This window comes from Marmota monax, unplaced genomic scaffold, assembly GCF_021218885.2.
Source record: "Marmota monax isolate L192 unplaced genomic scaffold, Marmota_monax_Labrador192_F-V1.1 WCK01_AAM20220418_F8-fsc00227, whole genome shotgun sequence".
In the NCBI taxonomy this organism is placed as follows: Eukaryota; Metazoa; Chordata; class Mammalia; order Rodentia; family Sciuridae; genus Marmota; species Marmota monax.
The window spans coordinates 686,006-711,128 of record NW_026695208.1 but is presented as its reverse complement, the minus strand read 5'-3'; the positions used below and the strand labels follow the sequence as shown (position 1 = coordinate 711,128).

General features: G+C 33.5%; 1 protein-coding gene across 8 annotated transcripts in view; it reads right to left on the bottom strand.

The window, feature by feature from the left end:
- The window catches only part of Senp6 (SUMO specific peptidase 6), a 119,782-nt gene that overhangs the window by 31,324 nt on the left and 63,335 nt on the right, over positions 1-25,123 (bottom strand). For all 8 annotated transcript variants that reach the window (XM_046430431.2, XM_046430433.2, XM_046430432.2 and 5 more), the window contains 4 exons: positions 20,603-20,745; positions 17,258-17,645; positions 11,280-11,509; positions 3,704-3,874 (listed from right to left, as the gene is read on the bottom strand). In XM_046430431.2, the coding sequence (XP_046286387.1) occupies positions 3,704-3,874; positions 11,280-11,509; positions 17,258-17,645; positions 20,603-20,745 (932 nt within the window). The remainder of the gene's footprint in view (positions 1-3,703; positions 3,875-11,279; positions 11,510-17,257; positions 17,646-20,602; positions 20,746-25,123) is intronic.

Here is a 25,123-nt window from a genome sequence, read left to right as displayed (position 1 = left end):
TGAGTCAGAACTCTGGTCCCTTCTCATCATTTACCCAATGGTTTTAGCACCCACTGAAAATCCTTGCCTGAATCAGTTATTATAAGTGGTATGACAGTGTTTTAAATTAATCATTTCAATGTGAAGATTTAATATTAAGCCTGACAAAACCTAAATTAATATTTTTGCATATTTACAGGAGTTCAGAAAATCAAAAAAGGAGGTAAGTACTTTTAAGTCCACTTAAAAAATAAGATGAGTCGATATAGATAGGGAAGAAAAGCAAATACACGTTGTCAAAATGCTTGGGACTAAAAGTATTTCAGATTTTGAAGATTTTTGAATTTTGGAATATTTGCCTGGATTTTACTGTTCAAGCATCTGTAATGTGCAAATGTGAAATTGTAAATGGTCAAAATCCAAAAATTCTTGGTGCATGATAAGCAGGAATTCTACCCTGAAGCTATACCCTCAGCCCCAAGACAACTTTATATATTTCTTTATTTTGATGCGGGTCTCAATATGTTGCCTAAGCTCATCTCAAGCTCATGGGCTCAAGTTATGTGTCCCCCCCACCCACCTGTTTCAAGTTCTAGAGTAGCCGGATATACAGGTGTGGGCCACCATACCAGGCAATCCAAAACTTTGAGTATCATGTCAGCACTCAAGTTTTGGATATCAGAACATTTTGGATTTTTGGATTATAGATACTCAACTTGTACAATATGCTACTAACAGTATAACTTAACTGAAGTATATTCACTGTAGAAGTCTTTAACACTTTAGTTAGAAAATTTTCATGATGTAAAAAAGAAAATAGGAAAACATAAATTTAGTAATTACTAGAATAATTGCAGTCTACAATGTCATATGCATATTTTAACAATTGCATTTCAAACTTAATATATTGATTGGTTTCACTGGAAAGTAACACATTATTTGGGCTTTTCAAGAATGGATACTTATAGCTTGGAAGCTTCTACTATACAAGGAAACTAAAATTCTATGCTCCAGAAAAATGCTACAAGATTCAAAGAGCAGCAATAATAATGACATAAAATATTTATGTCATCTAAAAATCTGCATGTAATTAAGCATAAATATTAATATTTTAAGTAGACATTGGGCTATTTCATCTATATTTCTAAAGTTTCTAAAATTAAAATGATCAAAATTCTTGATTTTATGTCTTTCATTGAAAAAATGAGAAAAGATTTTATATTTAGACATGGCATTTCTAATATGTAATCTATAAATTACTATCACACAGCACATTTCTACATTTCATTTTCCAGAATTATTTCAGTTAGCATTTTCATTTTAAAAATTTAAACAGTACATTTTATATTACATACACTATCTTTTGTTTTTTTCCATTAAATTTACAAAGCTAGTTTCAATTCACTGTAGCATATATAACTCAACCTATAACTTTTATTGAAAAAAAAAACAACACCAAATTGTTAATTTTTTTTTTTTTTTTTTTTTTTGCACCAGGGATTGAACCCTGGGGCACTTTAACACTGAGCTACATCCCCAGTCCTTTTAATTTTGAGAAAGGGTCTTGCTAAATTGATGGGGCTTGCCTCAAACTTGGAATTCTCCTGCTTTATACTCCCCCAAGTAGCTGGAATTAGAGGCATATACCACTCAGCCCAACAAATTTTAATGTAATTCTTTTCCCCTCCCTCCCTCCCTACCTCCCTTCCTTTCTTTCTTTAAAATTTGTACCAGGATTGAACCCTGGGGCACTTAACTTCTGAGTCACATTCCCAACCCTTTTAATTTTTTGAGACAGGGTATCACTAAATTGCTGAGGCTGACTTTGAACTTGCAATCCTCCTGCCTCAGCATCCAGAGCTACTGGGATTACAGGTATGCATCACCATACCTTAATAGAGAGCTTCGAAACTAAATATGCAACTTTCATTAAATGTATAAATCACCAGCAAAAGCTCATTCATCATACTGAAAAGTTATAATAGTGCTAATGTGGGGGAAAGTCATAAAACCTAGAGTACCCCAGGAAATTTTGGGGATATAAAGTACACAGAGTAACATTTTTGTTAAATTATAGAAATCAAGAAAGACTATCTGTATGTGAAAACCTGTCTTAGGAATCACTAGAAAACATAACATTTATTACAATGTTACTGGACAATAAAGGGAAAATAAACTATATATCATTTGCTTTAAAACTCTGAGGGTACTTATATAAAACTTTTAGTTTTTAAGTTGTGATAATTGTTTTGATAGAAAACAACTACTGGCTTCCCATGGAGCTTTGCTCTACTAAGAAATCATATTCACAGCCAGGCATTTAGACGAAGGCTGCAATGTTAGCCACTAGGGAGGCTGAGGTAGGAGGATCACAAGCTCAAGGTCAGACTGGGCAACTAGTAAGAGCCTGTCTCAATAAAGAAAAATTTGGGGATATAGTTCAGTAGCAGAGCGCTTGCCCAACATATATAAGCGTGCATTCAATCCTCACTACCAAAAAACAAAACAAAACAAAAAAAAAAAAAGGAAGAAAAGAAAGAGGAAGAAATAATGTTTACATTTCATTTGAGCCTACAAACTAAGCTGTAGATTTTGTGTGTGTGTGTTTATGTATTTGTTTTGGATCACATTGTTTCTTAGGATCATGAACCTTTACCAGAAATAAAAATTATGTCTTTATAAAAAAATAATTATTACTTAACATAAAATGAGAATAAAACTCCCTTTTAAGTTTTCCATTGGTTTATAATATGTTCTTTTACAGATACTGCTTTATGTATAAAGGATAATACAAGAGACAGGGTTTGAAAACACAGATAGGAACAAATAATCAGAGACAAGTTAAGACATTATAAAGCAAATGTCTACAGAGTAAGTACAGTGCTTTAGGAAGATAAATCTATGAACAATATCAGAAAACATGAAAAAGAAAATGATGAAAAAGAACACTGCTTGGGCTGGGGATGTGGCTCAAGCGGTAGCGCGCTCGCCTGTCATGCGTGCGGCCCGGGTTCGATCCTCAGCACCACATACAAACAAAGATGTTGTGTCCGCCGAAAACTAAAAAATAAATATTAAAAAATTCTCTCTCTCTCTCTCTTTAAAAAAAAAAGAAGAAAAAGAAAAAGAACACTGCTTAAGGAAATTAACATTTCAAAGAGAAAATGAATACTTGAATGGGCCTGGTGACAGTAAAATGATGGGCAGACAGGTATGATAAGGAAGATAAAGGTACTATAAAAAATACATCAGGCATTGTGAATATTAAACTAGTCTAAAAGTATATGCTTCTTAGATGTTCACTATATACTTCAAGAACCTCTTTCTAAAACTTTTGACGCTACATAAATTTTAAGCGGAACTTGAAGCTTTTGGATTCTTTTTTCTCTTACTATAGTTCTTTAACATATCCGTTTTAAGTAATAAGCTGGCATGAGAATAAAACTACTAAATTTTGGAATGTTTTCTAATTCACTGGTTATTTTCTTATAGTGAATCTGCCATTAGTCTGGACATGAACATTATGATAAATTTTTACTCAGTAATTTTTAATGGTGAGGCATTACTATTTATATATTCTTAAAGCAATCTGAAATCTTCAAATAATTTTGATGTTCTATTAACTTAGATAATTTAGCTTACAAATTTTAAATATTATAGATCAGGTTTTGCAATGGAATTTATCTTGTAATCAGTACAACAAATAGCTAAAGAATATACTTACAATAACAGGCTCTATTAATAGTCGGAACAGTGTTCCTACTCGTATACTTCGACAATTTAAAATGACACTTTCAAACGAACTTTGGCAGCTTAAAGATAAAGAATTAACTAAAGTTTCTTGAGAAGCCACTTTACGACGCTTTAGAGGTGTGCTGATGATAGAATTGCCAAACTGAAAAGGAAAAGAAAATTTTCACTTAGTAAGTTGCCATAACAAGGCTACAAATTCAGTACACATACAAAGAACACCTAATATAAGGAACGTAATTATCACAACATAAAAATAATTATCCTTAAACAATATTAGATGAAACAGAAAATTTCTTTATAAAAGTAAATCCATTCTGGGGCTGAGGCTGTGGCTCAGGGGTAGAGCGCTCACCTCACACATGTGAGGCACTGGGTTGGATCCTCAGCACCACATAAAAATAAATAAATAAATAAATAAATAAATAAATAAGGTAAATCCCTTCTATTTTATCAACCTCTAGTTATTATTTGAAATCCAAAAGTATTAGCAGAGCAGTTAGGAAGAATACAGTGGGAATCACACTGCCTGGGATCAAGTCACAGCCAAATCAATCACCTTTTAATGGTCTGATCTTGTAAAACTTCCCTTCAGTTTCTTAAAATGAAAAATAATAAAAGTATCTGCCTAAATGAATAACAGACACAAGCAGCTTAGAAGACTGCTTTATGTACAGTAAAATGCTGGCAGAAGTTAATACTTGGACTATATCATTAATTCTTTAGAAAATAATCAATTAGGGAATGGTTATTTGTATTACAAAAGAAGGCATTACATATTTTAAATTACTTGATCTGTTAATTTAGATTTTACAGACACTTCCAAATGTAAATTAAGCATAACACAGTATTTTACATAATTCTATATTTTCATTAAAAGTAATTACATTATGGGTTGAATATACCATTATCTGAAGTGCTTGGAATCAGAAGTGTTTCATATTTCAGAGTTTTTTGGATTTGGGAATATCTGCATAGCTTTTACTAGTTGAGCACTCTTAATCTATAAATCAAAAATCAAGAACTCTGGAGGATCATCAGTACTCAAAAAGTTTCAGACTTGCCAAGAGTGGTGGCTCCTACCTGTAGTCCCACCAACTCAGAAGACTGAATGGGGAGAATCACAAGTTCAAGGCCAGTCTCAGCAACTTAGAGAGGCCATGAGTAATTTACTGAGAACCTATTTCAAAACAAAACAAACAAATAAATAAATAAAAAATAAAAGGGCTAGGGATGTAGATCTGTGGTGAAGTGCCCAAGGTTTCAATCCCTAGTACCAAACCAAAACACTAGTTTCAGACTTTGGAGCATTTAAGATTAGCATTTGGATTGGGGAATCCATAACCTGTAAAAACTATTATGATGTCAAGGACAAACCATGATCTTGACAGAAAATGAGCGGGGGTGGGGCTGGGGGCAATATGTCTAACAGATAGAAGACCTCTCTATGATACATGTCATAGAACAAAATACAGATTTAAAACAAAATACAGATTTAAACAAAATGTATAGAAAACCCAGACTTCACACACAAACACAAAAATTAGAATAAACAAACTTAACAAAGTTGCAGCATATAAAATCTAACACAAAATTTAGTTGTACTGCTATGCCCCAAGTGAATTATCTGAAATAGAAATCAAGAAAGCAATACTATTTATAGTAGCTCCAAAAAATAAAAATAAAATATATATTATAAATACCTAGGAATAAATTTAACCAAAGAGGTGAAAGATCTCTACTGTGGGAAAAAAAAAAAATGATGAAAAGAATTAAAGAGAGGGGCTGGGATTATGGCTCAGCGGTACAGTGCTCACCTTGCACATGCAAGGCCCTAGGTTTGATCCTCAGCACATAAAAATAAATAAAGTTAGAAGAAAAACAAAAGAATTAAAGAGAACATAAAATAAGGGAAAGACATTCTATGTTCATGAACTAGAAGAATTAATATTGTTAAAATGCCCACACTAACCAAAATAATGTAAAGATATAATGCAATTTCTATCAAAACACCAATACTATTCTTCATAGAAGTAGATAAAATGACCTAGCTTTTTTTGTAACCACAAAATCCCTGAATAGCCAAGGTAAACTTTTTTTAATATTTATTTTTTAGAAGTAGTTGGACACAATATTTTTATTTATTTATTTATTTTTATGTGATGCATGTGGTGCGAGGATGGAACCCAGTGCATCGCAAGTGCTAGACAAGCGCTCTACCGCTAAACCACAATCCCAGCCCTTAGCCAAGGTAATCTTAAGCAAAAGGAACAAAGCAGGAGGCATTATACTCAAGTTGCAGTAATCAAACATCATGGTATAGACATTTGGGGCTTGGATGTAGCTCAGTGGTAGACTGCTAGCCTAGCAGGTACAACACCTGGGTTCAATCCCTAGCAAAACACACACACTACAGACACATATTCTAATGAAAATACAATCAAGAGCCTAGAAATAAACCCTTGCTTCTATAGGCGTGTGTGTGTGTGTGTGTGTGTTTTGTGTGTATGTATGTACTAGGGATTGAATCCAGGGGCATATCCCCAGACCTTTAAAGAAAAGACAGGGTTTCAATGAGTTACTTAGGGCCTTGCTAAGTTGCTGAAGTTTGCTTTGAACTCATGATCATCCTGCCTCAGCTTCCCAAGCTGCTGGGTTTACAGATATGCACCAACATGCCCAGCCAATTTTTGACAGAAGGGCTAAAAACACACCCTGAAAAAAAGATAGTCTCTTCAATAAATGGTAACAGCAGAAGAATGAAACTAAACCCCTATGTCTAAGTCATATACAAGAATTAGCTCAAAATGTATTCACAATCAAAATTTAAGACCTTAAACTATAAAACTAGCAAAAAAAAAAAAAAGAAAGAAAGAAAGAAAAAGAAAAATGCTTCAGGATACTGGAATGGGTAAGAATTTTTTTGGACAAACCCCAAAAGCACAGGCAATAGAAGCCAAACCAAATAAATGGGCTTTCACACTAAAAAAATTCTGCACAGCAAAAAATAAAAATAAAAAATAAATAAACCTATTAACAGAGCAAAGAGTAACCTAAATAACAGAAGAAAGTACCTGCAAGCTATATATCAATAAGGGGTCAATATCCAGAATCTATAAGGAATTCAAATAGCTCAACAACAAAAACAAAAATAAATACACAAAACCCAAATATTCCAATTGAAAACTGGGCAATAGACCTGAACAGAAATTTTTCAAAGATGACATGCAAAATGCCAACAGGTTTATTTATATTAAAAAATGCTCATTATCCTTAGTTATCAGGGAAATAAAAATCAAAATCGTAATGAGATATCATCTTATTCCAGTAAGAACAGCTATCATCAAAAAGACTTAAAAGATTGTGAGAACAGGGATATGGAAAAAGGGAAACTGTAGACTGTTGGTGGAAATGTAAATCTGCATAGCCATTATGGAACCAGAACAGAGATTCCTTGAAAAACTGAAAATAAACTACATATAATACAGAAAACCCACTCACTAATATCTATTCAAAGAAAATGAAATTAGCATGTTGAAGAGACATCTGCACCATTTTATTTGTTATAGTACTATTCACAGCAGCCAAGAAATACAAACACATTAACTGTTCATCAACTGATAAATGGATAAACATGGTACACATACACAATGACATATTATTCAGCCAGAAAAAAAGAAAAAAATTATGTCATTTGCTACAATGTGGATAGATCTGGAAATCTGGAAATCATTATGTTGTTATGGTTGTTTACTTTGTTGACTGAACTTGGGGCACTTAACCACTGAGCCATATCCTTAGCCCTTTTAATTTTTTGAGACAGGATCTCACTAAGTTGCTGAGAACCTAAGTTGAAGAATGCCTCACTAAATTGCTGAGGCTGGCTTTGAACTTGTGATCCTTCTGTGTCTGCCTCATAAGCCACTGGGATTATGAGGCATTTCCCATCATGCAGGGCTGTTTATGAAATAGGACAGGCACAAAAAAAACCACTGAATCTTACTCATATCTGGCACACAGAAAGCTGATTTCATAGAAAATTATAGTGAATAATAGTTACCAGAGGCTAGGAAGAGTATTATTGGGAAAGGTTAGTCAGTGGGTTCTAAGATATGGTTAGGAGTAAAAACAGTTCTGGTGTGCTACTGCATAGTGGGATGACTACAAATGATAACACAACCTAGATGCATTTCCAAAACCTAGAATAAAGAATTTCCAAGGTTCTCACCATAAAGAAAAAGATGTTTTAGGAGATAAGACATAGACATGTTTAACCTAATTTAAAAACTATACAATGTTCATATGTACTAAAACATCACATGGTACTCCATTAGTAAGTCTTACATGTGCTAAAAAATAAATAAAAAAGGAACAAAACCAAATGTGATTATCATATATATCTCTATGATTTTGTAAACTGATTTTTCAGGTTTACTAAGAGTTTATCACAAGGTTTACCAACTATTTATCAAGAATATTTTGCCAAATTATTAATGGAAACCCATTAGACAGGTTTGACAGTTCTCTTAGTTTTAGTATAATTTTTTCAAATGAAAGAAATAAATAAAGCAGATAATTTAAGAGCTGTTCCAGCTGAATCCCATAGTAAAGTCATTATATCTAGAATCTGAGTGTTCCATTTGCTTCCACAGAGTATCTATCTCTTCTTCTTAAGAAGAGCACTGGAGAACACTTATGCATGGTTCAATGCACCAGTCTGAAAACTATTCAACTAAAAATTCTACCATATGGAAATCCATCATTTATTTAACTGAACTGCTTCTATGTTGAACATCTGACTTCTATCTCCAATGAGCATTTCTACAGCTCACTACATACACATATTTAGAATTATTGCCAAATTGCCCTCCAGCAAAGTTATAACCATCTACAAACCCAACATCTCACATCTTCAAACACTAACCAAGATGAGACCCTGTCATACTTCTAAAATTTTCAGCAATCTGGATAGTTAACAAAAGGTTATTTTAATTTCATATTCTCTACTTTGATTACTACCTTGATTGAAATTCATTCATTTCTTTTATTCACTTTTCAATGATTTGTTTCTATTTTTTGGCTTTTAAAAAATTAACACACGGGGCTGGGGATGTGGCTCAAGCGGTAGCACACTCGCCTGGCATGCGTGCGGCCCGGGTTCGATCCTCAGCACCACATACAAACAAAGATGTTGTGTCTGCTGAAAACTAAAAAATAAATATCAAAAAATTCTCTCTCTATCTCTCTCTCACCTCTCTCTTTAAAAAAAAAAAAAAAAAAAATTAACACATAAAAGATCAATTTACACTTTGTCAAATAATTCCCTATATCCTCATGTGCATTTACCTATCCAATTCTATTTATGGTATTTTGGAACACTATGTTTGGTTTTCAATTAATTGAAGAAATTTTATCTCATGTTTGGAAAGGCATTTCCTAAGATTATATAAAAATATATCCTTTCAGTAGTTTTTTCATTTCTTCAGCCTGTAGCCTTTTTTCCTTTTTGGTGGTACTGGGGAACTTAATAAAACTTAAGTTTGAGGCCAGCCTGGGCTACTTAATAAAACCCTATCTCATAATGAAATTTTAAAAAGGGCTGCTCTACCACTGAGATATATCACCAGCCCATTTCAAAATTTCATTTTGAGACAGGGTTTTATTAAGTTGCCCAGGCGAGCCTCAAACTCAAGATGCTCTTGCCTTAGCTTCCCCAGTAGCTGGGATTATAGGCATGTGCCACTGCACAGGGTTTCAGGTTCCCATCTGAACCAAGTCCAAGTATTTTCCTCTGAACCCTGACATATCTATGCAAATATGTCATTTTTTAACATATAAGATTTTATTTTATAACAAATGTTCTTTTTGGGGGGGATATTCCTATTCAACAGTACTGTGTAGAAATTCTAAAAGTTATTGATAGAGTTTTAACTTTTACTCTCAATGGCTGCTTCAAACAGTTATACCATAACTTCTTCATTCATATCCATATTAATGGACAATGATTTTGTTTGCAGTTGTTTGTTAATACATTAATCATGCTTGTACATATAGCCTTACAAACTGGAGAGGGGGCAGGAATTCCTTTAAGAAGGATTCTAGGGATTTAGTTATTTGGTTGAAAGTGTATGCTTAAGGGACTGGGGTTGTGGCTCAGTGGTAGAGTGCTTGCCTAGAACGCGTGAGGCACTGGGTTCAATCCTCAGCACCACATGAAAATAAATAAATAAATAAAATGAAGGTATTGTGTCCATCTACAACTAAAAATATATTTTTTTAAAAAAAGTATATGGTTAAGATTTTTTTAGTATGCTTTTACTTTGCTTTCCCCAAAGGACACTGTAACTTTCTTTACTATAAGCAAATTAGTAACGTATGTTTTCCCTTGAATTTTCGCCTGCAGTACATATCATTTTGAATTGATTTGCAATTAATTTTACTAGTCTGTTTAGTATATAGTTACAATATTTCATTTTCTTTAATTTATACTTCCTTACTAAATTTATACTTTTCATGTGGTGGTGTAGTGTCTGAATATTCTCTTTGCTATTCCTAGCCTTTATTTTCTTTCTATCCACTAACTTAAAAAAAAAAAAGTCTATTATAGGCATTAAAGTTTTATGTCATCTGCATTTCAAATATTTCTCTGTGTATCTTTTATTTATAAATTTGTTACTTTTCCATGGGAACATTTTGAAATTTTTCCTACAGTAGAAAGTAAATATAATTACATTATAGTAAAATGCAAATAAGTTAAAATAACTTTTCCCTGTCTTCTAGATTTTACAAGAAATCTCCTTATACAAGTTCAGTACCTCTAATCTAAAATTAGAAACGATCCAAAATTGGAAACTTTTTGAATGCAAACGTCATGCTACAACTGGAAGATTCCACACACCTGACCTCAAGTGATGGATTTAGTGAAAGCATGGGCACATTATGTAAAATTATTTAGGAAGTTCTCTGCACAATGCATGTATACAACATAAAAGAATTTCCTGTTCAGACTTGGGTCCATCCCCAAGATACCTCATTATATACATGCAAAAACTCCAAAATACAAAAATACTTGCAATGTGAAACACTTATGGTTCCAAATACTTCTGATAAGAGACATTCAACCTAAGGCGCTGGGGATGAGGCTCAAGTGGTAGTGCACTTGCTCGCCTGGCATGAGTGAGACGCTGGGTTCAATTTTCAGCACCACATAAAAATAAAATAAAGATATTGTGTCAACCTAAAACTAAAAAATGAATATTAAAAAAAAGAGAGAGACACTCAACCTATATTTAGACATATCGCTGTAAAGTCAACACTTCTTTTCTTGCTGAATTTTTATACTTGAGCCTTTAGTTTAAATGAATCTTATCTTTACACTGTTTAATGTCTTCTGAAATGACTTTCCAAGCAGCATTAAAGTCTCGATTACTAAATAATCAATTTTTTTCTCCTACTGAACTGTCAAATTGCCCTCCAAGAAAATATTTACATCCTAGCAGGAAAATGTTAATCTGAACAAATAAATGTCAACCAACAAGTGTGAAAAGTACCTGATCTTTCATTCTTGCTTTTCTTGGCAATGTAACTGTATTCAATTCTGATTCTGTTGGAATGCTTCTTAGTTCATGCTCTGCTCTGCAGATATTTTCATTTAGTGCTGCTTCTACTTTTCCAGTGGATGGTACAGGGGAAGAACATGCTGAGTCAGCAGGTTGAGGAGATATGCTCTCTCTTCTGTTATTCTTGTCATTGTCATCATCATCATCACTGGACAAAATGACTAAAATCATAAAGAAAATTCATAATTTATATTATAAGTTCACATAAGGGCAGTTCTTTAAACCTACAATACAACCCTTGATCTTGGACTTTAGTCTCCACAACTGTGAGAAAACAAATTTCTTTTAAGACACCTACTCTGGGTATTCTTTATGGCAGCCTGAGCAGTCTAATAAAGGGTTCTCTGTGCTTATATTCTAAACTTCTTCACACCTCCCCCCAACTTTCTGCTCATTTCATCCTGAGCTAGAAGTTACCTATCAAAGACGCCTATTCTGTGACTTACCAAAAAATAACACCCTCCCTCCTCTTCACACTAATGTACTAATATGGGTTGAGGATATTTTTGGTTTTGTTTCATTATTTTGGTATTAGGGACTGAACCCAGGGAGTCATACATGCTAGACAAGCAATCTACCACTGAGCTACATCCCCTGCCCTTTTTAATTCTTTTTTCTTGGTTATTTTTAGTTGTACATGACGGTAGAATCCATTTTGACATAATTATACAAGCACAAATTCAGACCCCAGTACCTCTCCTTCCCCTTCCTTCTCTCCACCCTCTTTCTGCCATTTACTCATAATTATTATTTTTTAATTAATTTCTTGTGTATGTACACAACATTGAAATTTATATATGTATATAGGAAAGTTTGTCATATTCATTCCTCTGTCTTTCCTTTTCCCATTTCCTCTCTTCCTGTTATTCCTGTCTACTTCACTGAACTTCTCTCTCCCCCGCTAATTGTGGATTAGCCTCCACATATGAGAACACTGGACCTTTGGTTTTTTGGGATTGGCTGATTTCACTTAGCATGATAGTCTCTAGACCCATTCATTTACCAGCAAATGTCATAAAGTCATTCTTCTTTACAGCTGAGTAACACTCTATTGTGTACAAATATCACATTTTCTTTATTCACTCATCTGTTGAAAGGTGGCTTTATACCTTGGCTATTATAAATTGTGCTGCTCTAAACATCGATATGGCTGGATCACTACAGTAAGCTGATTTTAAATCTTTGGGATATATACTGAAGAGTGGGAAACTGGTTCAAATGGTGGTTCCAATCCTATTTTCTCTGTGGAATCTCCATACTGCCTTCCAGAGTGGTTGCACCAATTTGCAGTTCCACCAACAAAGTATAAGTGTATCCTTTTCCCCACATCTTGCCCACACTGTTATTTGTATTCTTGATAATTGCCATTCTGATTGGAGTGAAATGAAACCTCAGTATAGTTTTAATTTGCATTTCTCTAATTGCTAGAGATGTTGAACATTTATTTTATTTTGATACAGGAACTCCCTAGGTTGTCCAAGCTGGCCTAGAATTTTCTATCATTCTATCTCAGCCTCCTAAGTATCTGGGACTACAGGCTTACACCTACATTGCCCAGCTAGGGATAAATGAAACTTGATTTGTATTCCTGGGGTACAGAAAAAAATTCTTAATTTCTCCATTTATTTACCAGTTTTCAGAATACCACTTTGGGACCCTTAGAAAGATAACTAATGGAGAAATTTTCTTTCAAGAGAAGGGGAGTATTATAACAAACTAATTGATTTTAATATATTCAAATATTTCAATGACTAGTAGTAATGACTCTTTGTGACCTAAGTACTTCCATTACTTTGGGAGTCCTTTCATTTTAGTTCTTTTGTAGTAGTTTTGACCACTTTCACGCTTCCTCATCTGACTGATAATCTAGGTTTATCTCATATTTTGTACTGTTAACCTGGAATAAAGTCATTTCTCTGAGCAACTCTGGTTATTTTTAGTAGGAAATGGTGCCTAAAAATATTGTTCATTCTTTCTTTTTCTTTTTTTTAAGGCATGTTTGTTTCTATACCAGGGATGTTTACCATTTCTAAGCCTTTTCTATATTGTTTTTGGTACCAGTGATTGAATCCAGGGACACTCAACCACTAAGCCACACCCCCAGTCCCTTTTTATACTTTATTTAGAGACAGGTTCTTACTAAATTGCTGAGGGCCTTGCTAAGTTGCTGAAGCCGCCTTTGAACTTGCAATCCTCCTGCCTCAGCCTTCCAAGCTGCTGGGATTACAGGTGTGTACCATAAGTACTTTCTAAAGGTAAAGTTAGGATACATGTATTTTATGTTTAAAATAAAATATATAATAAATTCACATTATCTCCAATTCAAATGTAAAGTTTTAGGACTTTGGATTCCTTGATTTTACTTTAATACTTCTTTTTTTCTAACACTGAAACAATAATATAATTATTTCTTTTATTCATATACATGTGTTTATAAAAAACAACACCAATATTGTTTTTTATTTTTAATTTTTTTTAGTTGTAGGTGGACACAATATCATCATTTTTATTTATGTATTTTTATGTGGTGCTGAGAACTGAACCCAGGACCTCACAAGTGCAAGGCAAGCGCTCTACCACTGAGCTACAATCCCAGCCCCAATACCAATGTTGTTAATAACAATATTACTGAATAGACTTAGGATTTCTGTGAAATTCTGCTTAACCTTAAAATCAGTGGATATACACACCATATTATTTTAATTTAAACTCATCTGAAACAATATGTTCAAGCTACCAAAATACAATTAAATTCATTTCTTAAATTATGCTTTACAAAAAAAAATTTATATGTAATTTCATTTTATAATTATGTAAAATATTTACATGGTTCCTAAGTAAAGTCAACAAAACAATTTCTATTTGGAGAAATCTAACATCCATCTCCAGTGTCTGTTTCCTCTCATTCAACAAATTTTTTTTTTATTAATTTTGTTAATCTATGTAAAAACTATTCTATTAATTTTGTTAATCTATGTAAAAACTATTCATCACCGCACCATACAATCTTGTTTGCACCTTGCTTTATTCACTTAAAGATCTTGGAAAATTACACTTTACATGTGATCTCCCCTTCTGTCTCTACAGCTACATAGTCTATAATTTCTACCAGTCTCATTGTTTTCAATTTTTGCTATTATTTTTTACAAAATAAAAATGCATGCACATGTCCAAAGACAGGATAAACTTTTAAGGGAGGGACATTTTTTATTGAGTCCTGTTTGTCAAATATTTTATTGAGCTATGCTTATGTGACATTTACATGGTATTTATTCCCTTAAAACCACCATCAGTGGGCAAGGTGCAATGGCACATGTTTGTAATCCCAACCATTGAGTAGGCTATGGTAGGAGGACTGCAAGTTTGAGGCCAACCTCAGCAACTTAGTGAAACCCAGTTTCAAAATAAAAAGAACTGGTGATGTAGTTTAGCAGTAATGTGCCCTGGGTTTAATCCCCTGTACCAAAATACAAACAAACCCCAAACAGCCCATTATCAGTGGGAACACTTGATCCAAGTCAGAAAACTGGGCATAAATAGCACTTGATCTACAACTGGGGTCAAGCCTGTGCTCTCTAGTACTTAAGATGGATGGGATGACATGCTCTTGGGTAGGCAGAATTAATATTATCAAAATGGTCATATTACCAAAAAGTATTGTACAGATTTAATGCAATTCTTATTATAAAATCCCAATGACATTCTTCATAGAACTAAAAAAGGTAATCATAAAATTCATTTGGAAAATAAGAGACCCAGAATAGCCAAGCAATCCTTAGCAAGAAGAATGAAGCAGGAGGTATCACAATACCAGACCTTAAACTATACTGCAGAGCTATCATAACAAAAACATCATGGGAATGGCACCAAAATAGACATATAGACCAATGGTACAAAATAGAACACAGAGGGACAAACCCACATAAATACATTTATCTCACACTGGACACGTGATCTCCCCAAAGATGCCAAAAACATACATTTGGGAAAAGACAGCCTAGTCAACAAATGGAGCTAGGAAAACAGGAAATCCCTACGTAGCAAAATGAAATTAAACCTCTGTCTCTCACCCTGCACAAAAATCAACTCAAAGTGGATCAAAGACTGGAACAGAGACCTTGTGCCTAACAGAAGAAAAAGTAAGCCCAAATATTCATCATGTTGGCTGACTTAGGACCTGACTTTTTTAACAAGACTCCTAATGCACAAGAAGTAAAATCATGAATCAATAAATAGGATGAATTCAAACTAAAGAGCTTCTTCTCAGCCACAGAAAACAATCAATAACATGGAGAGAGAGCCTACAGAATGGGAGAAAATCTCTAGTACATGCACCTCCGATAAAGCATTAATCTCCAGGCATATAAAGAACTCAGACTTAAAACACCAAAACAAACAAAAAAACAACAAAAAAAAAACCAAATAACCCAATGAATAAATGGACTAAGGAACTGAACAGACACTTCACAGAAGAAATACAACTGATCAACAAACATATGAAAAAATGTTCATCATCTCTAGCAATTAGAGAAATGCAAATCAAAATTACTCTAAGATTTCATCTCACTCCAGTCAGAATGGCAATTATCAAGAATATAAGCAACAAGTGTTGGCTTGGCAAAGATGTGGGGAATAAGGTACACTCATACATTGCTGGTGGGACTGTAAATTGGTGCAACCACTATGGAAAGCAGCATGGAGATTCCTTAAAAAACTTGGAATGGAACCACCATTTGACCCAGCTAACCCACTCCTCAGTTTATACCCAAAGGACACCTCAGTTTATACCCAAAGTGATGCAGCCATATCAATGTTTACAGTAGCTCAATTCACAATAGCTAAACTATGGAACCAACTTGGATGCACTTCAACAGATGAAGGGATAAAGAAGTTGTGGTATGGAGCTGGGGCTGTAGCTCAATGGCAGAAGACTTGCCCCGTACATGTGAGACACTTGGTTTGATCCTCAGCACCACATAAAAATAAATAAGTATTTTGTCCATCTACAACTAAAAAATATTTTTTTAAAAAGCTGTGGTATATATACACAATGGAATATTACTCAACCTTAAAAAAGAATAAAATTATGGCATTTGCAGGTAAATGGATGGAGCTAGAGAATATCATGCTAAGTGAAATAAGCCAAACCCCAAAAACCAAAGACCAAATGTTTTCTCTGATAATTGGATGCTGATCCATAATGGTGGGGAGTTGGGGGAGAAGGGCAAAGGACTTTGGACTGGGCCGAGGGGAATGAGGAGAGGGAAAGGGGTATGGGGGTGGGAAGGACTATGAAATGAGATAGACATTATTACCCTATATACATGTATGACTATATTACTGGTGTGACTCTGCACCATGTACAGCCAGAGGAATGAGAAATTGTGATCCCTTTGTGTACAATGGTCAAAATGCATTCTACTGTCATGTATAAATAATTAGAATGAATTAAAAAATAATAATAGAAAATGGATAGGATGAACAAAGTCAGTTATTTTCACAATTGTGAGGACATTTAAAATTTTTTTTCTTTTAGTTGTCAATAGACCTTTACCTTATTTATTTATATGAGGTGCTGAGAATTGAACCCAGTGCCTCAAACATGCTAGGCAAGCACTCTACCACTAAGCCACAACCCCAGCCCTGTGAGGACACATTTTTAACCCCCCAAAATATTACATAACTGGCACAAAGATACACTAAGACTATACTTCTGAAACATGCTCACAAATTTAAAACAAAATATAGAAAGTATTAGATAGATATAGCAATATTGAAAAGAGTAAAATTATGTTAGGTGTGATAGTGTATGCCGATAATACTAGTTACTAAGGAGGCTGAGGTATAAGAGAACCATTGAACCTAGGAGTTTGAATCAAAAAAGCGGGGAAGAGGGAGTGAATACTTACTTGGGTCATTTAGGTCTGACAGGCTTGTTTTTCTTTCTTTCAAGTTTGTGATTTTGGGTATTTTTGTCCCAGGTAAAATGACTTTTCCATTAGTCTGTAAATAATTATTTCTACTATCATCACAATTCACAATAATATCAATTGGAACTTTTTCCACACTGTTACCATAAAACTTCTTGGTTGTTAATCCTATGTTTTGTGACTTCTGTCCTCCAGAATTCTGATGTATTGACGTTCTTAATAATGGTCCAGTAGGTTCATTTAAAGTTATAGCTTGTCTGCAGTTTCTTTGTAAATCATTACGAAAACTAATACCACAACTTTGGCATTTGGACTGATTTTCTTTCTCTTTTCCACATTTTGGGCAACATTCACGCTGTTCAGAAACCTTAGGTTCCAAAACAATGAAAGAAAGAAAAAATGTGGTTTTACTTCAACATCAAGGAACACCCTCAACGTTTCAAAATTAAGTCCTTCCCTCCCCCATCACTACCATGACTACTATGAGGTCCCAAATAAGGCACATTACTTGAGATTTAGCATCAAAATGCTGTAAAGAATTTCAAGACCAATCCAGTAGTCAGCTATGTATAAGCTAATTTTGCAGTTAATAATGGGGCAGGGAGTGGGGGGTGGTACTAGAGATATAGCTCAGTTGGTAGAGTGCTTGCCTAGAATGCACAAGGTCGTGGGTTCAATCTCCAGCACCAAAAAAAAAAAAAAAAAACTGAGGGGGTTAGGGATGTAGCTCATTGATGTAGAAAAGCACATCCCTATTAAAACACTCAGAACTAAGATATAGAAGGAAATATATCCTATAGCATACACTTTTGGGAGGGGCGCTTAACCACTGAGCTACATTCCCAGCCCTATTTTATATTTTAGTTAGAGTTAGGGTCTCACTGCGTTGCTTAAGGCCTTACTAAGTTGCTGAAACTGACTTTTGAATTCACTATCCTCCTGCCCTAACCTCCGGAGCCACTGGGATTACAGGTATGTGCCACAGTGCCTGGTTTACCACACACTTTCATCTGTTAAAAAATATGTTATCTTGGAACTCTTTGCAGTAATTAGGAACAAAATGCAAATAATCTCAACTGTATTAGATACTAAATTTTTCAAGCTAAAAATTGTAGATTAATAATTTTATCAACCAACTGATCTAAAACCTAGAGACTCAGTGCCACTTAATTAACTTCAGGAAAAAGTATTAAATTTTCATAAAAACTACGTTGATTTCTTTTTTTAAAAAAACCTTAATTTTTTTATTAGAATCTCATTTCCTTCCTTTTGGTCAGTGAAAAACTTTTATGAAACCAAGTAATTTCAAATTAATGGGCTGGGAGCACTTGACTAGCATACTTGAGGCCCTGAATTTGATCCCTACCACCAACCACAACAAAACAAAACAAAAACTTATAAATTACACATCACATACTATCAGCAAGTCTCTATAAAAAAAGTGTACTTAATAAGAATGAGCCTTTCTTTCTCTGATGAGACATCACTGAGACAATGTCATTTCATTACATACCCTAAAGATGTTTAATTCCATTCAATACATAGATCCTATTTTCTTATAAACAACACATAGTATGAAGTTTCGTATATTATAAACAAAAAAGAAAAGCCTCCAACCTTCTTACAAATTTAAAGATTACATAGAGACTGGCTATAACTCTTAATCTACACTAAGAAAATAAGAAAAATTGGCAATGAAGTAATAGTAAAAGAAGGAAGATTTATTTTAAAAATTAAAACAGATTTTAAGGTTTCGGCTAGATTGTTCACCAGAGGAAGGATGTCGTTTTGAGGCGCTTTTCTCCTTTACCTGGGCTAAGCAATGGCTAAGCCAGCAGGGCCTGAGACAAGCCTAGGCTGCAAGCCAGGAAGACTGGGACAGACATAAAGCAAAGTGAACAAATAAGTAAATACATTAGGGATGGGACTCAGGTTTCTCACTGTCAAAGAAAGTTATTATTACGTAAAATAGGAACAGCTAAACCAAGATTTGGTTACCAATGTGAACTCATGGATTTTATTGTTTACTAAATATTGTTATTAAATATTAATATGTACATCAACATATATTTCCAAGCTTTGTCTACTGAAAGGGCCTACAAACTTACACTCAATATCAATGAGCATTAACTTGTATACCAATAGCTTCCCCCTACTTAAAAGAAAAAAGGCTCCTTGGGAAAATGCATGACTCTAAGACTGAGAGAGAAAAACAAGGTGGCTCAGATCATCCTGCTATACCAAAAAGTAAGAAGTGCTCAAAGAATGATGGGTTTATGTCAAAAAGACAATCATCAGCTTGAAGAGACAACATGGACCAAATCTGGAACAATTTAAGCATAAAAATAAATAACAACAGTTAAACACTATAACTTTAAAGTAAGAGAAGAATGACATATATCTATGCCTATATAAATAAATAAGAAAAATCTTAACTAAGGTAAAAGTTAATATTATCATTGATGTGAACAATGATGAACATCATGAGTCTCCTGATATGCTATGCAATGATTATAGTGAGGGTTTTTTTTGTGTACATTATTCACATCATAAAAGAAAACACACAAATTATGAAGAAACATCAGGTTAATCCACTTTCAAGTATAAAGTAAGTGGCCTATACTCCTCACAAACATCAAGGTTATAAAGGACAAGAATGATTTCAGATCGAAAGAATAACATATTATTTTGAATTAGATCTTATACCTAAAAAGGACATTATTTAGATGAAATATAAATGGGATCTAGGGAACAGATGGTAATTTTGCATTTTTTAATTTTGCAAGTTATACACTGATTATAGAGAATGTCTCACATATCCTTTAGGGAAAAAAAAAGAGAAAACACACTCTAAAGTATTAAGTAGTAAATGGGCATTATGCCTATGTTATACTCAAACAATATGTGTATACGTGTATATATCTATAAACAAATAAATGAATATGGGAGAAAGAAGGATGGAGGAGGACACAGGGAAGGAGGACAACAAACAAATGTGGCAAACTGGGAAATGAATATGTAGAAACCCTTCCCATTAATTTTTGCAACCAATTTTTCTATAATTTTAAAATAATTGAAAAAAATGTTTCCCTGAGAACAATTATTTATAATATTTTACTGATAAATTCATTTGAGGAAAGAATATTCTATTATTTTGAACAGGGAAAAAAATTATCTATTGAAGACAAAAAGATTTGCTAAAATAACTTTGCTAGTCTCTTTGGTCCTGTGATAAAAGATCACCTAGAATTTAATGAGCACTAAAAATAATATTAATAAAAAAATACCATCTGACTCATAACAAAGAATCATTTCTCTACCGACCTCTAAATGGGTTAAACATTTTTTTGAAGCAGGAGACAGAGAAGTAGACTGGTATGTACTACAGTGACGTTTCTGTTGGACTTTTCTCTTAATTTCAGGTTCTACTTGTGATTCAGACTCTTCTGTTTTCTTCATTATACGTTCTAAAGGAAGGAGAAAAAAAAGCACTGAAATTAAATTTAATAAATTCCTCATGATTTTTACTATGAAAAAACTCTAGTTTTAATATTCTCAATATTTAAGTTTAGTTAAATAGCGTTTCAACATGTATGATAAAGAATAACCTAAACTTTAAAACTAAGTTTCGACCTTTTCATTCCTCAGCAGGATTTCTACACTGTAGACTACTTCAAATGTTCTCTTCAAATTATTCTTGTCACTAAGGCACTTAAAAGCACTTTCTACACTGAACTACACACATATCCTCCCACCCCCCGAAGCAGATTAGTTATACTTCTTGGATTAATAATGAGAAAAAAAAATCTGAATTCAAACATTAGGTACATTCATTAAGATAAAGCCAAACTAATGCTCAAGCTAATGTTTAAGTTCAAGAAGTACAAAAGAGAATTTTCCTCCTTATCTTTCAATGTAAATTTAAATGCCCTACTTGGATAATCCCAACTTGGTTAAATACTTATCTTTAATATCCTCTTCTATCTTGTTCTTTTTACAAAAAGAGATTACATACACATAAAAATCAACATTATCTAATATTTTGCTTGATATAAAGTTCTATTAAAAGGGGCTGGGGTTGTGGCTCAGTGGTAGAGCACTCGCCTAGCATGTGTGGCGACCTAGGTTTGATCCTCAGCAACACACAAAGATAAATAAATAAAGGTACTGTGTCCATCTACAACTAAAAAATATTTTTAAGATAAATTCTATTAATAAATTCTATTAAGAAACCTCTGTAATTATTCTTGTTTATTGCAGTCATACAGAATTTCACTAAGTGATTATCACTCTCTTAGCCTCTGAACCTTCATCATAGACAATGGTATCAGAATGGACTATTCCTTGTCTTACTCTCTTCACTTTCAAGAGAATTCTACTTTCTAATAGCTCTTAAATTCAATCTCTTCTTTCCAGCTTCACTGTTTCTACATTTCAGGTGTTTAACTTGTCTAATCTTATCTTCCTGACTCCAATTTTGCTCCCTTCATTCAGATCATTCTCCACTATTGTGAAAGTTTTCTACCACAAAAAATGTGACCTTGTTATTCTAATACTAAAAATTTTACCATGATTCTAGCAGCTGAAGAAAAAAAAACCTTGACTAAATACCATCTTCTGGTAAGCAAAAGTTCATGTTAATGTTTCAGTCTTACTTCCAAACTTTACCTTTCAAAGAAGTGTATTTCTCAGGGTGTTTTCTAGTTTACCCTATTTTATATGCTATTCTCTTCACAAGCAAAGGCTACCCAATTTATCCAGTGAATTCAAATTTTTATTTGCTAAGAAACTGCCTCTATCCCACCCTAGGAACAATAAAGGAATCACTGGAGTTTCCACAGCACTTTATCTGTACTCATTTTATTATTATTTATCTGTACTTGTTACTCCCTATATATTGTTAGCTCTGAAAAAACAGAAATCATGTTTTAGACACATTTCCCCAGCATCTAAAAATTGCACAAGGGTAGACAAATGCTACTATATTAATAAACCACATGAGAAAAGAAAAACCAAGACATATTAAAAAGTTAAAATTACGGGGGTAAGAGGCTGTGGAGAGGTTAGTAGATCATTTCCAAAAATTGCTTAACTTTTGCTACAGTGAGATGATTTGTGCATAGATTTAGAACTATCCTTTAGCCTCTAGTCATGGAGAAAAATTGAAAGATACTTCTTTTTCTCTCCAAAAACCTAAGGTTACTGAAAAAACACTCCAGTCATCCAAATGTTAATAATTTCCATGTGTGCTAACTTACTTTGTTGGTTGCCTAAATATAAAAAGAATTTTCTATACAAGTTGATTATTAATGAGCTATAATGTGGCATTTAAAAAAATATATCAACAGAGTCACCTAGAACATAACTAATTACATGCAAAACTTAATTTATGGTAGTATTAACATATGGTTACCCCTTCAGAGTGAGGTGGCTAATAATTTAATAATTTAATTGAAGCTACTCAAGAGACTGAGGCAAGAGGATCACTTGAATCCAGGAGTTCAGGAATAGACTGGGAAACACAGACTTTGTCTCAAAAACAAAACAAAGCTGGGTGCAGTAGTGGAGGCCTATAATCTCAGGGGCTCAGGAGGCTAAAGCAGGAAGAACAAAAGTTAAAGCCAGCCTGAGCAAGGAACAACGAGGCACTAAGCAACTCAGTGAGACCCTGTCTTTAAGTAAAATACAAAATAGGACTGGGGATGTGGTTGAATGTCCCTGAGTTCAATTCCCAGTTCTCAAAACAAAAGGAAATGACAATAACACCAAAGGAAAAAAAAAAAAAAAAAAAGACCATGCTCCTTTCCACAATTTATTTCTTTTTTCCCTTACTAAATTCAATACAATACAATGGAAAGCCCTTTCCTTACAAACAGATTTTACTAAACTTTGAAAGCCACATATAATTTTTGCTCAAATATGTATATAATAACTTTTCTGGCTGGATCCATTTAAAAAACAAATTACACAGAACAGAATACATAATACTTAAAACATAGGCATACAATCCTCTCTTGGTATCTATGGGAGACTGGTTCTAGGACCCCTTACAGATATTGAAACCTGTAAATATTCAAGTCACTTAACAGGAAATGATGTAGAGTATCTGCATAGAATCTATGCACATCTTCCTATACACTTTTTTTTAAAAGATTTTTTTTTAGTTGTAGATGAAAAACAATCTTCATTTTATTTATTTATTTTTACGTGGTGCTGAGGATTGTACTACCCAGTGCCTCACACACGTGACGCAAGTGCTCTACCACTGAGTTACAACCCCAGCCCCCCTATATGGTTATTTGTTTATTTATTTATTTATTTTTGTAATTGTAGGTGGACAGCATGTCTTTATTTGTTTACTTTTATGTGGTACTAAAGATCAAACCCAGTGCCTCACATATGCTAGACAAGTGCTATACCACTGAGCTATAGCCCCAGCCCCAGCCCTTCCTGTACATGTTAAATCATCACTAGATTATTTATCATCTCTAATACACTGTAAATGCTATAAAATTTGTGATACTGTGATGTTTATGGAATAACAATAAGACAAAGTCTGTACATGGTTAGAACAGAGAGTTTTCTTTTTGTGAACACATTTGATCTGTGATTGGTTAAATCCTCAGGTGAAAAAATCCAAGGCTCTGGAGGGCTGACTGTATATACATAAAAAAGGCCTGAAAATGATGCTGTATTAAAGTGCTAATGGCAGTTAAACTGACTAGTTCACTGTGAGGAAATACTTTTCTTTGGTATATCTGAGTTAAAACAGTGATAAATCAAGTTACTGAGTTGTAATCACACAATATAATTATATTAAAACACAATTAATGTACACTTAGAGATAGCACAGAATGTCAACCAATTCAATTTGAGAAGGATACAAAAACAGGCTAAAAAGTTAAACAAAAGGACAGGTAGATGGGGGAAAAATGAGCAATCTTAATATATGAGTAATTATTATTTTATGTTTCGAAAAATTAAAAAAGAACACTTTCCCACAAAAAACAACAGGACACATGGTCTGACCACAAATTATACGTAATAGTTTTCAAGTTTTAAGTTTTTACTAACAAAACTACTTATTAAAGCTAGTAAGTGCTGATATATGGCTTATCAAAATACATATTAAGTGCCTTTTTAAATTCAAAATAAAGGGGTTTGATAGAATGATTTTTAAAAAATTATCTTGGATGTTAAGAACTACAGAAAGACAGTGATTTCTTTCTAAGAGAAGATAATTACTGAAGCTCTGCCACTAACAACTTGGATCCTAGGAATTCCAAAAGGAATTTTAAAACAAACGCAATCTTCATAGAAAAACCTATGTGATATTATTATAGTAATGTAATTCATCCTATACCCAAGCATATGTGCCTACCACACACAAAAGAAACTGAAAACAGCAGGCTCTGTTGAGTTTTCATTAAGTTAAACAAATGATACAATATTTCAATATAATTTTCTTCCTTTCAAAAAAAAATGTTGACAAGATAAATATCAATATTCCTCTCCAGAAGTTTCTAAGTATTGCCATATGAATTTCATTTATTAAATATGTCCACAGATATAATCAAATAATCAAATACATAGAAGGTACAACTCTTCCCTACAGAAGAAATAATAAATGTAAAATAGACAAAGAAAGTAGAAAATCACCATTAACAAACATAAAACAATAATTACTGCCAGTACATGAATAGATTCTAAAATCAGAGGGTAAAAGTTTGAGAAACAGAATACTGCACAGTCTAAGGATCTCATCTAAGATATTTACTCAGTGACAAGGGAAAAGAAACAGCCACTTATGTTGAGAGCCACAGCCAAAGGGGCCCCAGCAAACTT